The 17,838-nt window shown below is 33.0% G+C and overlaps 1 protein-coding gene across 2 annotated transcripts in view; it reads right to left on the bottom strand.

Moving 5' to 3' along the window:
* Positions 1 to 1,217: 1,217 nt before the first annotated feature.
* Positions 1,218 to 17,838, bottom strand: part of SLK (STE20 like kinase) — a 38,346-nt gene continuing 21,725 nt past the window's right edge. The window contains exons 11-20 of one of the 2 annotated variants that reach the window (XM_081956447.1): positions 16,782 to 16,912; positions 16,394 to 16,517; positions 15,174 to 15,353; positions 13,226 to 13,318; positions 7,138 to 7,267; positions 6,539 to 6,663; positions 6,242 to 6,430; positions 5,751 to 5,876; positions 5,097 to 5,210; positions 1,218 to 3,933 (exon numbers count right to left, since the gene is read on the bottom strand). In XM_081956447.1, coding sequence (XP_081812573.1) covers positions 3,787 to 3,933; positions 5,097 to 5,210; positions 5,751 to 5,876; positions 6,242 to 6,430; positions 6,539 to 6,663; positions 7,138 to 7,267; positions 13,226 to 13,318; positions 15,174 to 15,353; positions 16,394 to 16,517; positions 16,782 to 16,912 — 1,359 coding nt within the window. In that variant the 3' untranslated portion in view covers positions 1,218 to 3,786. The remainder of the gene's footprint in view (positions 3,934 to 5,096; positions 5,211 to 5,750; positions 5,877 to 6,241; positions 6,431 to 6,538; positions 6,664 to 7,137; positions 7,268 to 13,225; positions 13,319 to 15,173; positions 15,354 to 16,393; positions 16,518 to 16,781; positions 16,913 to 17,838) is intronic. The other variant, XM_081956448.1, reaches the window with a different exon arrangement.

The following is a 17,838-nucleotide window of genomic DNA, read 5'->3' as shown; positions in this document are numbered from 1 at the left end:
TTGTTCCAGCTTCTCTCATCCTTTCTAGAATTCGATGCCCAGAAATGGGATATTCTAAATATGGTCTAACTAGTACAATATACAATGGAACAATTACTCTCCATAGCCTGTATGAAATCCTTCTGTTTCAGTCCAAGATAGCATAAGCATTTTAGCACTTTGTTTAGCACTCATATTCAGTTGCAGGTCCATTAGTACTTCTTGATTCTTCTCTCGAATTCTTCTCCCAAACCAATATTTCAGTGTCTCCTATCTGATTCTTTTCTATACAGACAGAGATTCTTATATTTATCACAGCTGATAATCACCCTATTGAATTCAAACCTGTATTCAACACTGAATACAGGTGTGTGTGTGTGTGCCTTTGAGTCAGTGTTGAATCCTGTCAATTTCCTAGATTAATCCCTGCAGTTTTCTTATCAGGTTTTCAAAAGTTATTTGCCACCGTCTCCTTCTTAGGGCTGACAGCGATTGGCCCAGCTGGCTTTGTGCCTAAAATGGGACTAGAACTCTCTGTTTCTAACCTGATGCCTTAATGACTACACCAAATTACCTGCTCATGAACTATATTCATGAATATATTTCACTAGTTACAATATAAATAAAATCAATATATGAATTGATCATCATATAGAATAAGTCGGCTTATTTTGTATGATGTTAAGCTTCAGTATCTGGCTACCTCAATTTTATTCCTTTGACACAATAAAACTGAAATCAGTTTTTAAAAATGATTTTTAAAATGTTGCTTTGACAATATTAATCTCAACAGGAAGCATCAATGCTGTATAGATTTATGAAACTAATTGTGTGATCAAAAATACACTTGTAGTAACAGACCCACATTGTGTCTATTTTGTGTTAAAAACTCACCATGCCTTTTTGCTCAAAGATTGGTATGCCAAAGCTACAGGCCCATGAAGAATATGACATTTTTCTCTTGTATAAACCTATACTTTTCAATGGAGTTCTGCGTATTTATTATTCAGATATTATATAAGAGCACCAGCCATAATATGTCATGTTATCTGATGAAGAAAGGGATATACTGACAGAATTATGATTACTGATAGACAGAATATCAAGATATTCCCTCCAAATGGTGTAACCGCTTAAACCAATGAGGCAGCATACAATAAAATGAGAACGTATTAGAAAATATCTTGCTAAATATTTCTTTATGTAAATATATTCATAATGAGATATGTCACTTGATGTTTCTTTTTGAAAGAATTCTTTATTATTAAAAGTACATTTGAAACCCTTTAATTCAATTTCTAAAATTGTATGAATTTTACAGGCTTTTATATATCATGCATTAGCCTTACCACAAAGAGATCACAAAATGTAGGGCAGAATAATAACTGAATGGGAATATATAGAGAAGTTGAAAGGGTTGAATCATAGGCAACAATTATTTAGGCTTTTTATTCTGTCATCCAACAATCATATTTCTTGTGGTATTAGTGCGTTGTTCTTAAGAACCATCTTCCACTGGTTGGACTATATAGCCAATTTGATATTATGTTCCAATAGAATAAGAGCACTGTAACTGAAAAAGAGAAACCTTTTCAATTAGAATAGGAAACTATGGGTCCAAGCTGATATCCAATCAAGGCTTCCTGTCATGATGTCAAAGAAACAATTGTCAATGAAGACCTGAAATAGACAACCGAAGACCATTATGGGGGTCAATGGATCTCAAACCCAATTTATGTCATGAAATTGTAACTATATTGAAATAAATCTCCTAAGAGGAAAGTTCCATCACAGATAACCGTTAACATGGGAAAATCCCAAGCAGTATTAATTAATGTAATCCAAATGTTGATTATCTAGTTCAACATATAGATGGTATTTAATAAATTCCCACAAAACACCACACACCAAAAGGAAAACCATTCAGATTAGCAAACAGTGCCTCCATTTGTACATTTCAGAATTCTGCCTTAATCATGCTGTCCAATTATTTGATTCTGATCAAACTCAGTTTTGTTTGTTTTATCTCCAAAAAGCAGATGTGTTAACAACCAGAAATAACTGAAAAAATAAACCCAAATAAGAAAAATGAATACAGAAATAAAACATTCCTCAAAGGAGTCAATGGACTTTAGATTTTTTTCTAAAGCAGACTTATATGTTGATTAAACAGAGATAATTTAATGTTACAGTCAGTACTAGTTGTTTCACAAGGTGAAGTTTAAAAAAACATAAAAGTTGATGGGTGTTCTTTCATCTATGCGGTTCTGCAAAAAGTTTTTAGGATGCAATACAGCAAACATAACACTCTAGTAACATATAAAGGAATTTACAACCTGGTGCACATTACATATTTATAAAATAAGATATCAAATATTAAGGCTAGCTATACATTGCAAGCAAATTATTATTTCCGATGAACAATATTTAACTGAAAATATGCATCTTCAACCTATACTTATTATATTGAAGCAATTGAACAACTGAATAAAATCAAACTCAGCATCTGAATTCAGTAGCCAAAATATTGGTCACATTTCCATTAAGGCAGTTTGTACTTTTTAAAAAATCTGTTTCCTTTGTATAAAAGGTAAACAATTTTGCCTTTAATGAAAGATAGCAAAACATGAAAATGTTTAGATGATAATCCAAAATTACCTATTAAAGGATTCGGCTATTGAGGACATTTATATTACAAACTTAATTTTGGCATATCAAAAGCAATAGTTTTTGATATGCTTCAGTATTGAAAAGCTTGTCTTACTGAATGAAGATAAATCTCCCGCTGATAGAAATATTTCCCATCCCCAACAGAAAATAAATTACAGTGGAGCTATGAATTTTAGAAAGAGACTATCTACTTACTTCTTAGCAAATGAAGTAGCAGATTAAACTCTCTTAGTACTTAACATAAATCCTTTGCTCAATGTACATACTGAAATTTTACAAAAAGATCATTCATATCCGGAAATCAAAACATTAATTTTTAAGAACAAGGGCAGTCAAAGACTTTGCAGCATTGAAATCTGATAATGCTGCTCTGATCATCTAACTCTGCTCTTCATGTGATCATGCAGAGCTTCAAGGGGAGTGAAAATTAATGCATTTCCCCTCTTTTAAAAAGATATAAATTCTACAATTTCAATTCATTTTGTAGAATATTACTAGCCAAATAGAAAATTTAAAAGAGGAGGGGAGAGACTATAAACTGTACATTTTAAAGTTGAGCAGGAATGCTCAGTTTAAGGATTTGACAAACACTGTCACTATAACAGCAACCATTTATATTCATATCAACAGCTTACTATGTGATAATCACAAACCTTTTATAAAAGAGCAGTATGTTTAATTGTTTCAGGCACTGAATAAAATGAGGCTGGAGAGCTGTTGCCTCATAAACAAGATTTGGTTGAATTAGCAGTACTGACTTTGTCTAAGAATCATCTTTGATTCTTGGGACACTGAAGATGATCGTTAAATGGTTAGGCTTTCTTCCCAGTGCAAATAAATTGGATATATAGTTTTTAGATCAGTTTTCAAACAGGTATATATTTCTGAAATACATTATACCATATTCTGTTTTAAGAATACCTTCTGTGCTTCTAATTTCAATTGTTTTCCAGCATTTAAACAAAAGAAAGCAAAAGCAAAGAAAGAAAATTCTGACATCCTTGATTGTCTCTGCTGAAAGCGGAAGTTTGATATGTTGTGTGTTGTGTATGACTGTGTTTGTAAATACAGAAACAGAATATGGTAAACTGCCAATGTCAACAGCACACTGAAAGCCACCTCACAGAGGTTCAACTGTTATGATCCTGTGGAATGCAGGCTAGGAATTGGGTAGAATTTAGAAATCCGGCTTTGAGTTGAAGGATTAAGGCATTCAGATTCTCCAGACATTTTAAAGAAAACTTCTTGTTCTTGAAGTTTCCGGGCAAATTCCTCTTCTAATGTCTAGTGATTAAACACAAAAAAAACCAAATAACTTTAGGATTTTTCTAGATTTATAGAAGACATTATATAAAACTATCTTGAAATAATGCAATAGTTTATTCAATCAAGGAGTAAGTAGGGGGCGGGGGGAAGCACTAGTGATTTTCTTGACACACAGGTATGTATGCATTTATTATTTACGCAAAATATCCTTATATTCTAATATACCTGATTATCTAAATACTTATTTAGACATAATCTGCAAAGCTAGCTTACCCTCCCCAGTTCTCTTCCAAAGTCTTTCCATATTTTTCTCAAGATTCTAATATAAATTTGTAGTTCAATTACCACCAAAATATAAAGGTAAAATAACTAATAACTTATAAAAACCATTCCTAAAGAAAGGAGTCTGAACTACTGATAACCACATACAAACCAAAACAGTCAAATATTGATGAGCAACTAAATTTGTTAAATGACTTAAGCTCTGACATTATATAAAAGAGATCTCTGGCAACCTCTCTACTTAAAAAATGGGTTGCTAACGAGGGCTTTGTATGGGCTCTTCATGGCCAATTGCATGTTTAGTGAACAAACTATTCATATCATGTGTGAAACTTTACATCTGTATAACAAAGATAAGCTTCATGTAAGAAATGCAGAATGTTTTTGATCACTTAAATGTACCTAATTATTATAATTTTGCCATACTGTTTACTGTTAATATTCAGTAGAAAATATTTTTCTGCTTTTTCTGTAGCTTCTATGCTATCTATCTATCATCTATCTATCTATCTATCTATCTATCTATCTATCTATCTATCTATCTATCTATCTATCATCTATCTATCTATCTATCTATCTATCTATCATCTATCTATCTATCATCTATCATCTATCTATCTATCAATCATCTGATATAGTATTTCAACATTTGCACTAGTATGTAACTATAAAAATGTACACTTTCCTAGTAAGAATCTGAATCAGAATATCAAAACACACTGGATCATTATATAGAAAAACAAATCATTTATCTGAAATGATGTAGGGTTTCCTGCCTAAGCAGGGTTTTAGACTAGATCTCCAAGGTCCCATCCAACTCTCTTATTCTTTTCTAAATACTTCTCTTCAAGATATAGCATTCTGTTTAGATTTCTGTATTTCCCAATTTTAAGTTTTACCTTCTTCCTTGGTCTTAGTTTCTCTCTCCATTCTTTAAGCTCTTGGCTATGTTCTTCATCCAATTCTTTTAATTTTTGAGTCTCATGTTCGACCAGTAGATGGCATTTCTCATTCTGCAAATGGGATATCATTTAGTAAATCAAACCAGATGGTATAGCCATTTGGTTACAGGTATATGCTGACTTAATTTTTTAAATTAGGTTTAGTCTGGATGTTCCTGCCATTCAGACCACAGTGAGAATCAAGTCACTGGAAAATCAGTAGTCACTATTTTAATGTAATATAAAGTAGAGTTATGTGAGTTTAGCACTCTATTAGAAATAATATAAAACACTAATGCAGCAAGATCAGTTCATGAGAGGTGACATTCAGATTATGAGTTTCTAGGTACTGCTTAATTCTATGGTTTATTGACTACTTTCACATTTCTTTGGGAAAATAGTGGCATAGAATTATTGCTTTAAGATAATACGTTTATTCCCAGGTCAACTGTTAGATGAGTATTGCAAAAGCCCTTTTCAAATAGGAGTGTTCCATGTAAACAAATAACATAAATGACACTATAGATGTATAATATTTAAAAACTATTCCATTCACAATATACGACAGTACAATTCTGTACTATAAATCAATCAACATTTTATATAACTGACCTGCAGCTGATGCAATTCTCTAATGTTAGCTTCACACTGCAATTGAAGATCTCGCATTTGATTTTCATGTTTCTGAAGTTGAGCCAATCTTTCATTTTTTTGCCTCTTTTCTTCTTGAACAGCAAACTTGTACAAAAATAGAATTTAAATTAAAATAAGACTTACTACTTTTATATTTAACAACATACACATGGTGTATAATATACAGTATAACAACATGTACCTGTTACATGCCATTTACAAAACAATTTCTGGTAATTTGGGTACACATTATAGTATCTTGCAATTTTCATAAACGATCAAACCTGTAACGTTCCAAATCTTCAATGGTTAACTGTTCCAAATTCATTCAAACTGTCAAAGGAGTCAAGAGTTTCATAGAAACAGCTATTAGATTAAATGTAATACTTTTGAACTCTGGAGAAGATTGCTTCACAGAACGTACACTCTCACTCCCAAAGATAATTTAAATCAATATTATAGCTTCTTACCTGCTTGATCTTTTCACGATCTTGGTCTGGAGTGCTTGAAGAGTTAATTCTGAGGCTTTTCTTAAACATGGCCATTCTTGTTTTGGCTTCACTACGCTGGATTTTGGGCAACCGAGCTTTTTCCTGAGTATGTTTGTTTTTCAACTCTTCAACCAGTCGTTGGTTGTATCTCTGCATTTGCTCAGTTTCCTTAAAAACAGAAAAATGCCCATTAATAAAAGGAATGCCAGCTAAATACTAAAGGTACCTTCCTGAGCATTAGGTTAAAAAAAACCACCAAATTAAAATCACACTAACTTTTTCATGCCGTTTAAGCAGCTGGTGTCTCTGCATGAAGTACTGATCCTTCAGCTGCTGTTTCAGCAGCTGATGTTTTTCTTGCAAGTGTCTCTCTTCAAGTTCCCATATTGCAGCTTCCCTGGCTAGAATGGAAAAAATGGCTTCTGAGACTGCTGAGAAAACAGGTCCAAAACAGGTCTTCTGCAACTTCTGTACTTCATACAGTGATTTAATTAATGAAAATCCCAAGTAAAATACCGTATTGGTATTAAGTTAAGAAGGAATTATTTCCAACATATTTTCTGACAAAGACTTGAATTGACACACCTGTATATTTGGCATATAACAAAATAGCCTTGAAAGAGGATTTTGTATATCATTTTTTTCTGTTTTGGAATGAGGACTTCCATTTGAATGAATTTTATTTAAAGTTCAGTTACAGTCTTTCCTGGTTTCCCACTTGTATCAAACAGACAGAAATTTAGGAAGTCAGTCCATAAATATTCGTACTCATTTTCATGGGGTTTACTTTTCAGCAATACAGGATGGATGGAGCCCCTAATCCTACTATGAACTCACAAAGGCTCAGTTCAACTATGAGAAAAAAGAAGAAATACCTCTCATGAGTTGCTGCTTATTGTTAAGACAATCTCGTTCAATGGTTGCCAGCTCTACTTTCTGCTGCTGAATTATTTTTTTTAATGATGCATCCAGTTCTTGTTGTTGTTTCTGCACAAACTCTTGCTCCTGTTAAAAATGAGTCCAAATTCAGTAATTACACAGAGTTCAAAGAAATGTTGATTTGCATCCCACAGTAGCTTCAAGTAGCACTGAAGTCTCAAAAGCATTGTGTAAGGAGAGGTATACTATCAGAAAGACATTAAGAATACCCAGAAGGCCACCTAACAGTTTCAAAAATAATGGGGCTATGAATGTGGACTTCTAAGTTTCAGACTCCTCATTTTATCTAAAGGCTAATTAATATTTTATAGAAGGCGTGCTGAACCTTTCAGATTTTGCAACTTGCAGTCTGCAGTGAGAAGCATGGTTTAGGGTGATGGATGCTACGAGTTACAGTTCGATGTTTCAAATAGCCTCAGTTTTCAGAGGGCTTCCTGCAGATACTAAAGCTGCAACACCCAATCCAATAGATGGAAATGGATGGATGGAAGAAGGAAGACACACACACACACACACACAACTTAATGACTTGCTAAATTTAATTCTTCCTCTCCAAATCAGTAATTTATCTAAAATCCATCTGATGTATTTGTAGGTTTTACAAGCAAATTGCTTCATGCAGTCATATGGCTAAAGTGAAAAACACAAACTGAAAATATGGCAATGAACTAGTCAAGTTTTCGCATACAATGAACTAATTCAGTTTTTGCATATAACGTTATTATTAAAATGTTACACAAGTGTTTATAGCTCTCAGAGTTACCAATTAAACTAATGTATAATTGGTATGGTAGATGAAAGAAGATATGACCAATAAAAATTGGGATGAACTAAAAATGAGTCCTGCTCCACAACAGGTTTATTGAGATCAATTCAGCCTTTTACCCTGAAAGTCTTCAGATGGTTATTTTTGTGGATAACTGAAGAGGAAGCTGAGAAAGTAGCAATTTTATGAGTCTTTAGAATTGTTCAAGGGCCTATATAAGAAGTTTATAGGACTTAAAATGTTTTCCCCCAAGTGTGATTCGGCCTCCATTAATAATATTAGGAAGTAGTTAATCCCTGGAAATATAGTGCTGTGACATTGTTAGACACAGTATTTAATAGTAATTAAAGAGCTGGGATCATTTAAGAAGTTTTCAGAACAAGTAAGAATTGTACCTTTAAACAAAAATAGAGTTGTGCTTCATATGAATACAATTCATATGAAAAACAAATTTAAAAAATCCTCAGGATTTTAAACTATTTAAAACATATATATCAGGCTTGTCAAATTGGCGGCCTGCAGGCCAAATACAGCCTGCGCAGGCCACGCCTATCTCAGCTCCGGAAAGGCAAAAACATCCCACTACATCGCAATATGGCCCGATACGTCACAATACAGCCTATGATGCAATCCCCTGATCTAGATAGTGGCTTATAAACATGTATAATATGTGGGATAACGTATAGTTAATTAGATCTCCAAATATTCCAAGACCTAGCACATAACTACATGTTTTTGATTCAGAAATGTATCTGAGCTCAATATTTTAAATTGAAAACACTTTGTGAAATGATATAGCATTTAAAGATGGTTCAGATATTAAAAGAAATAATCTAAGTCTAGAAACAACAAAGATAATCCAAATCAAAATATAAACCTGAAATTACTAATAAATCAACAGAACACAAACAAATTAAAATGTCCAGTATTTGCACATCAATACTTCATTTACATTGCAAATATTCAAATATATAATCACAATATTTTAATGTAAGGTATGAAATGTGCTGTGGAAACTTAAGATACTTCCTTTCCCCTGAAGTTTCTGTAATTTTTGCCAGTCATTTTGGAAATGTTTCTCTCCTCTCAGAGCAAACAGTATATAATTTACAAGTCTCAATCTATGGGAGTCTCCTAGGTCACAAACCAAATTACAGAACACGTCAGTTATAGAAACATTAGAATGAGTTTACAGAGCTTTCATTGAATCGCCTAGTGCCAGACAGTGGCACTTAAAAGAAAACTGGACTGCAACTCTGGTGACGCTCATTGTCGTAGAAATAGAACTATCACTGAACAGGCTTTTAAATTATACTTACTCATTCTGGTTAGTTTTCTTCAGCAATCATCCAGACTAATACTTTAATACAGAGGTGTCAAACTCAATTTCATTGAGGGCTACATCAGAGTTGTGTTTGACTTGGGGGGGGGGGAATGGCCAGCTCAACATCACTCATGTTGTGGGGCACCTATGGTGGCCATAGTGCTCTGCTAGCGAAATCAGGTTCCCAAGCTTAGTTTTCAGCTGCGATGACCTCCTGCAGCCCTCTGCCAGTGAAAACAGCCCTCCTGAGCTAGTTTTTGCTGGCAGAGGCACCGCAGGCCGGTCCTTCACTGTTTCCAAGGTGGCCCTGCGGGCCATATCTAAGTGCCCTGCGGGTCGGATCCAGCCTGTGGGCCTTGAGTTTGAACTACTGCTTTAACAACTAAAAATGATTTGTGAAATTTTGCCTTCATTTTTATATAACTCTAAGAAAATGTTAAAATTTAACATCTTTTTTTTAAAAATCATTTTTATTTCTTGGACCTTATCCTCAAAAATATCTGTGAAAATATATAGGGGATTCTCCCAGATAAACATCATAATTTCTCAGACTGCCACAGAAAAATTATGCCATTCCTGTGAAATGTTACTACAAAGCTATTCCACCAACAACTAGAAATGGTTAAGAAACAGACGTCGGAAAAGTTTCCACCCATACTTCTTATGAAATTATTATCCTTGCTTTTTATGTAGCTTATCTAAAAATGTTCCTGAGTATTAAAGGAATCTGTAATGTTTCTGGATCAATAAATACAATTGGCAACACAGTGCCATGGAATAATGGAAAGCAAAGAGATGTAGAACCTGAATGCAAACCAGAACTTGAAACCAAAATTACTTAACACAAAAAGGCTACTTCTTTTACCTTACAGTTTTTGTTTGACGTCTCCATAACAGTTTAAAAGTATTTAAGCAAAACATTTGAACATGTAAATGTCATCAAAATATAATCATTATCTACTAGATAGTTCTGCAAATGAATAATCAGAACTTCTAAAGTTCTTCAGGAAAAAAAGAACTTTATGATCACCTGTTTGTTATTTACAGAAGATCAATGACTGCATAAATGCAACTATCTAATACTAACAGAGAGATTGCCTATAAGTTATGCAATGTTTTTAAAGCTCAATAATAAAAGGCCATATCAAAATTTTGCATTGCAAAGAAATATATAGATAAGATGCAAGCCCTTCTTAAACCTCTAATTACTAATAGGAAGGGTGGAAAAACTACCAAAAAAGAAGGTGGGAATAAGGGCATTTCTTTGTCCTATAATCAAAAAGTAGGAGAACTGTTATTAGGTAAAGAAGGAAAATGCACTGTCAAATAATATCTAAAAGCACTCTGAAGAACAGCCAAGTTTCACAACACACAGAGGGAACAACAATAGCTCAGTTTTACACATGTGCTGAAAATTGATCTAATTTGTTCCATTAATTTCTTTGTGCACATTAATAATGTTTTATATAGTAATTTAAATAAAAAGAATTTAACAGCACATGTATGTAAGAGAAAAAAAAAAGAAAGCCAACACGACAGAGGTCATATGCTTTTTATGGGAGGGGTATATAAACTTACATCCTGCATTACTGCATTGAAGAGAGCAGATGAGGACAATTGAAATGACTGAATCATAACCTGAGCAATGGCCTGTGGAGCAGAATACAATGTACTTCCCGTGTGAAAATAACCACAAACAAAGCATTTCAACACTACACAAAAGCAAAACATCAAAAGAACTTACAACTTCAACAACCACCTCTTTACCAGACACTATTGTAACAATAATTCATCTTTATTTATAATACAGTATTTCTGAATCACTGTTTATACTTATTGTCTCAATTGAGCATTTATGCATGCAAGCACCAATCACAGACTAAATGAGAAAAAAAAGAATCATCATCACTCTTTAATTTTCTATACCTAATACTCAATAACCCATTCTCAGTCACACCCCGTAACTTCACTTGCTGTGTTAAAAGGTATTATCTTTTTTCTAATAATTTAAGGACTGCAATTATAAGACAGTCACACAAAAAGGACAACTTACCAAATACACCGTCTATGGAAAAGTATGATTGGTAAAGTTTGGGAAAAGATATGATACACTGTTATGAAAAAAAATGCCTATTAAAAGCAAGATTTTGCTAGATCTGTGTTTCTCAACCTTGGCAACTTTAAGATGTCTGGACTTCAACTCCCAGAATACCCCAGCCAGTGAATGCTGGCTGGGGAATTCTGGGAGTTGAAGTCCGGACATCTTAAAGTTGCCAAGGTTGAGAAACACTGTGCTAGATGGATAGAATGGAAAGATTCAGCAATTTAGCAATGTCTAAGTTTTCTCTATCTTGCTCTAAATACTTTAGTGTTTTTATGGTTATCATCCCCTCAATCCCTGTTGTTTAAAACACTGAACACACAGTTGTTCAACAGTCTTCATACTCTTTTTCAAGCTTTTAGAAATGGAGAAGGAGATCCTTCATTTCATTGCATTTGCTATCTTTTATTGTTCTTTTCAATCATGTATTGATTTTATTGACATTTCTCTGGTTTTTTGGCAGCCTCCCAGAATCGTGGAGAATTGGGTAAGTTTTCTTAATCATTATTTAATATTATGATCCTACTGGGAAGTTAATTTTTTTCTTCACTATTTACTAAGTAGCATAAATAATGAAATATAAACTTAAACATCATATTGGTCTATGTAATGCATATAGAGAAAATCCACTTTGAGATGTCCCAGATGTTGCAAGGATGAAAAGAACATCTGGTGACCTATCCAACTAGATAATGAATGTAGCCAACAAAAGCCATGATAGAGTCTAGTGGATGTGGACCTCCCACTAGGATCTATGAATGCAGCGGCAGTGCAGATTGTGTTTTAGATTACAGACTTGCAATTATTCAGATTTCCTCCATCCATCTGTGAATTTTTCTGAGTTATTTGCTTGTGTTAAGAGCTAGGGTTTCCAGCAACTGACTAGAACCTTGGTCTTCAGAAAGGAACTGTTCATTCCTTTCCTGTTTTATTTTTAACACTCTCAACCTTGCTGTATATAATAATAATTTCATGGGCTAGCGGTGCTCAATCTACAAAAAGGAACTCTAGCCTTTGGCAACTTCTTCCCTGAGAGATCAAATAACTGAAGAGATTGTTGTTTACCTTCTTACTGACAAATTGGTAACATAATATAATCAGCTGCCTCCGGGAGTTTTGACAAAGATGGACCACGATTATGGAAAAAAGATTCAGGACTTCTCTCATTGGAACCAGTGCAGCCCAAGCTACCATTGTCCTATATGTGTATGCAAACCAGCTGCACTCTAATTGCATATTATTGTATCAGAAGTATTCTTCAAAATGAAAAGTTAATGATATTAGCTACCATTTAACATCAAAAGTTCAACTACAGATACAGCAAGCTCAATGCAAATTTTGTTTCAAACAGCAAAAATATTGAAATATACCATCTAAAGCAGTATATTTGGAAGAAAGCTTTGATTATCTTGTTCATAAATATTCACCTAGTTAACACCAGGATCACTGTCTGCATTATAGATTTCATTGATTTTTTTTTAAAGGTAAGCAAAATCATAACAATTACCTTTCCGTTATTTTTGATATTACAAGCTTCAGTTAAAGCAGATGTAAAGTATACATCAGACATTTTAATATACCACACAAACTGAAATTTAATTACTTGGAATGCTATTTTATAAATAACTACGTATTTCTTAAATAGAAACATTTTCACATTGATTTTAACATTAAATTCTAATACACTTTTATCTGCAGTTCTGGATTCTAAGAAATCCCTACCAATGAATAGATTCCTTCAGAGGGAGAAATGCCCACTCCTTATCAAACTATTAAAGCAATGCGAACAAAGCTGGTTTGGGGGATTTAGAAGCAGGAAGCTGCTATGGTTACCTGAGCATGCTGGGTTTGAGTAAGCTCCTCTTTCTTGCGTTTCATGAGCTCTTTTCTCAGCTCTTTTGGTGCTTTCTCCACTTCATTAAAAACCTATAGTGCACAAGCATGCAGAATGTGTGGAAAATAACCCTTTTTCTCCACAGCAAGCATTTATGGTGAATGAAGAGGAGCAATAAGCATTCAGAGGATGTTACAAATGCATGCAAAGCCGGAAGAGTTAGCTTGTGAGAAAATGGAGGAAGAGTGTACATGCACGAAGTATTTATTGATTGCATTCCAGAAAAAAGTAACATGCCAATAGCAGCCTAACAACTAATCTCTGTTTGCATCCGAGTACTAATAAACTGCTTCCATAATCAATGTTTATGCAGTAGAGACAGTCATTAAAATAAAGCTTTTTGAAATGACAATAAAAAGGATTTTGTTTTTCCAAATAATAAAACATATGGAATAAAACAACAACACAAGAGCAGCTACCTCTGCACTTGTCATATAAAAGTACAGACAATAGTTGTTAAAAGAACAACTTGTATGAAAAGCCATGATCATCTCAAAAGTGATAGTCACTTCTCATTGGAAAAATAAATCAAATATTCAATTTTATACTGGAGCTAAAAAGACCATGGAGGCCATCAAGCCCAACCCTTTATTCAGTATAGGAACCAAATTAAAATACTTCTGATGAATGGACTGTCTAGCTATCCAAGATTAAATGACTATTTTTAAAACAAAGCATACATAGGAAATAAAGCCCAAATCACCACATGCTATTCCTGTTGCTGGGGTATATTAAAACTTTAACCAGCTTTCCCCTTTGAGATCCAATCACCATTAGAGACTCAAAGTGCAAGAAATTCAGCAAAAGAAAGAAGTTAATATTATACAATTTTTAAAAACAACTAGATGTAATAGTATTGTAATAATATCAAACAGTTAGTCTAAGAACAATGTAATCTAAACAAATAATAAATGAAATATATCAAAACAGAGGGTCAAGAAATTTCTGCTGTGATTATACAGTATTATTTTCTGCAGGTAATAATATAATAGCCTAGTAATCATCAAGCTGGAGGGATTTTGGAGGAAAGAAGTGCTTTTGTCAAAAATGGTAATAAAAAAGTAAAATATTAATGAGTCAGACAATCAACAAAAATTGAGAAAATAAGACCTGAGATACAATTCCTTCATTTTGCATAATTTTGGCCTCCTTTTAAGTAAGGAACAATATATTCAAATACTGAGTTTTAAGTTGCTTAGCCAGAGAATTTCTTATTATTTAAACTGGATTAGATCCAAATAAAACCAAAATGGTAAATTTAACCACTATTTCAATTTTTAAACTCATCCTAGTAACATACTGCATAACAACCCCTTTTCTATTTCATGCAGAGATATCAATACTGCAGTTTTTCTACCACAATCATTTTGAAATGTAAAACTGTTTTATATTGTATGTAGGGTAATCTGAGAAAAAAAACCAGTATTCTACAGCACATTATCCTTGATTCTTCTGATATAAAGATCATCCTTCTGCTTACACATGCACAAAAATTTAAAAATTCTGTTATGATGTATTTCATGAAAGTCTCCATGACTTTTACTTGTGATTATGTTACAAAGCAGCCAATTGAAAAAATCTTAATAATTATCCACATGCAATTTTCATAAAAGCACATGTGCAGAATCTCTCTGCAAACAGTTCTAGCAATTATTCTGAATGAATAACATACACAAAAATTCTATCAAAGGTTTTGACTAAATAAGACTTTTTACTACTCCAAATACACAGTGAAGCCCATTATAATTTATTACTGAAAATAAGGTGTTGCAGACCCTAAGTGTGCATTTAGTGTGTATGCATAATTATAACATATGGAATGAAAATGTAAACATCACTAAGGCCAAAAACATTTACCATATTTTCTAAATTATTTAAAGGCTTTACCTCTTTCTTTTTGTTTTTCAACATATTTTGAAACTTGGATAATTCTTTTTCTTGTTCTGCTTTGATGCGCTTAGCTTCATCACGTAAACGATTTGTATGTTCCTGTTCTAAGCGCTCTATTGTCTGTTTTTGCTGTTTTTCTAGGTTTTCAATTTCCTGGTCAAATTGCCGCTTCTTGCTCTAAAAAAATAATAGGATTATTTTCACTGATTATCTGAGTGAACAATATACTCTTGTGAGAGAAGTATTAAGACAAAACAGAAGAATCTCATGAAAAATAGTAATCTCTGGTAACTGCTTGAATCCTTCATTAAATTTGTAAAATGTTTATTAAGTGATAGATTGTAGCGGAAGGGGAAAGAACACCATCTGTTAACAAGGCATTTTTTCTCTGCCTTAACTCATTTGTATAAGTAATTAAATTCAAGTACTTAAATTCAAGAAAACAGTGAATCTAATAAAAATTGCTTCTAGGTTTTGCTGAAACTATTAGTATATTTAGACTTGAATCAGCAGAAGTAAATCTCTCACTCAGAAAGACAGGGAATATGAAATGCAAAAACATACATTTCTTCTTTAAGGTCAAGCAATTCTGAAATGGTTTTACCCCCCCCCCCGCCCCCAATTTTAAAATCATAAAGCTAAAATATTTATGACAACAGTACTTGTTTGGTCATGAGTTGGGTATTTCTAAATTTATTCTTAAGATAAAAACGCTATTGTTTTTATATTATTGAAGAAATGAATTTGCTACATTTACCCTAGTTTTTTATAATACTGATATTATCTTCTCTATTATCAACACTTTTCCTGTGGTTTGTATCAGATGGAGTGTAGCATCACACACATTATATTCCTACTTTCATTTAAGAACCACGTCTTCATAAAAATTAAGACTCTGTTTACGCAGTAGCACTGTATGAACAGATAATATTGGATATAAGTTCTTTAGAAATACGAACCCTGTGCTTATTTTCAAAACAACAATTTACTTTATCACAAGACCCACTTGTATTTTATTCCTTTTATTGTAACTATCTCCTTTACCATTCCTTTTCTCCTTTCCCCCTACCAATTAGATTTCCTGCCCTTTATAATGAGGCATAATTAAGTCTTTACTTTAGTGGAATGTCATAATCTACTGTTTCATCACAGAGCACTAAACAGAAAATGTTGAGCTTGCCCAAAAATATAATAGCAGTAGGAAACTGGAATCTTACTGTCATTTCCTGTTCAAAGCGCCTAAACATCTGTTCTCGTTGTTGTAATAGCTTATGACTGAGTTGCTGCTGAGCTCGTTGTTCTTCTTTTTGGAGAAGGCGTAGCTCCCGTAATTCTTGACGACTGGCATTAAGGAAGAGGGAAGTAATTTTAGAGTCATCAGTAACCAAAGTGAAATTAGAATTCTGAATTAATATGACTAATACGAGGCGTGGAATTGAACTACTGCATTTTAAAAGACTTGAGATAATGCAAACTGTTTCTTATAGTCTAATACAGTCCACTGTATATGTGTGTGTGCATATTTCTATGCCTGTGAGTCCATACGTGAATATGTATTAGAGATAAGGATTCTTTCTCATTTGAAATGGATATTTTAAAACTCACCGAAGATACCGAAGTTCTTCACTTTTAGAATCACTCTCTGTGACTATTTTTGAAGTAGTCACACTTACTTCTACACCATCAATAATGAATTTCCGAGTTTTCTTTAAAGTCTTCTTATATCTTTTAGTTTCCTAAATAAAAGATAACACATTATTTCTTGATCTCTTAAAAATATGGTTTCAAGCTATTCTTTTTATAACCAGGAATAAGTAAAATCTTTTTAAATATATTTAATATATTTCCTTTAAGGAAATTCATTTTTCCTGTCTTTATATTTCTGGACATATGAATAAGATGGCAATAATTTCTTAAATAATTACTATGTACAGTAAAATACCTGCATCAACCCTTATAAATATCTACTATTAGCTAACTATATGACTTATTAGGTAAATCTTCTAATGGTCACAGAGAAATAATGAATGAGATTGAAACTGCAAATTAAACATATGAAGGAAGAATGAACAAGCTAAGAGGAAAAGAAAAACCAAGTAAGTTGTGATTGGATGGACTTGGTAAAATCTTCAAAAAGACAGAGGCAAGAACTTTTAAAAAAAGAAAAAGGAGAGTATAAATTAACATATGAACACAGCAGAAAGAATACTTGCAAGGATGGAAGGGTATGAGGAAGTAGGTATGGTAAAGGCATAAGCTGATTCAGTTATATCTGTTCTCTTATCTATTTCTTTTAGTTTACTTTGCTTGCTACTTCTGACGCAGTTTCTGTCGTTTCCATAACACTGCTGATTCAGAAAGAGAAGACTACAGGGACATCCATGTATGTAGATAATCAAATCTCCATTTTACAGGAGAAATTAAAAGTCGAATATTACCACAAAGAGACATTATATACAGATTACACCATACATTGCCCGATAATAGTCTAAACTAATTATTATTGGAACTGTAGCCTTTAGATTTTTGTAGTACAGTAATTCTTTCCATATTCAGAATTAATTTTTATATAAAGTATCATACAAGCATTTGGACTAAGAGACATATAATTGATCTACAGCATTAGAAGAAAACATGACTATGCAGAAATACAGAATTTGCA

Source organism: Natrix helvetica (assembly GCF_964273705.1).
Source record: "Natrix helvetica genome assembly, chromosome: 5".
NCBI classification, from domain to species: Eukaryota; Metazoa; Chordata; class Lepidosauria; order Squamata; family Natricidae; genus Natrix; species Natrix helvetica.
This window is presented reverse-complemented; position numbering and strand designations above follow the sequence as displayed.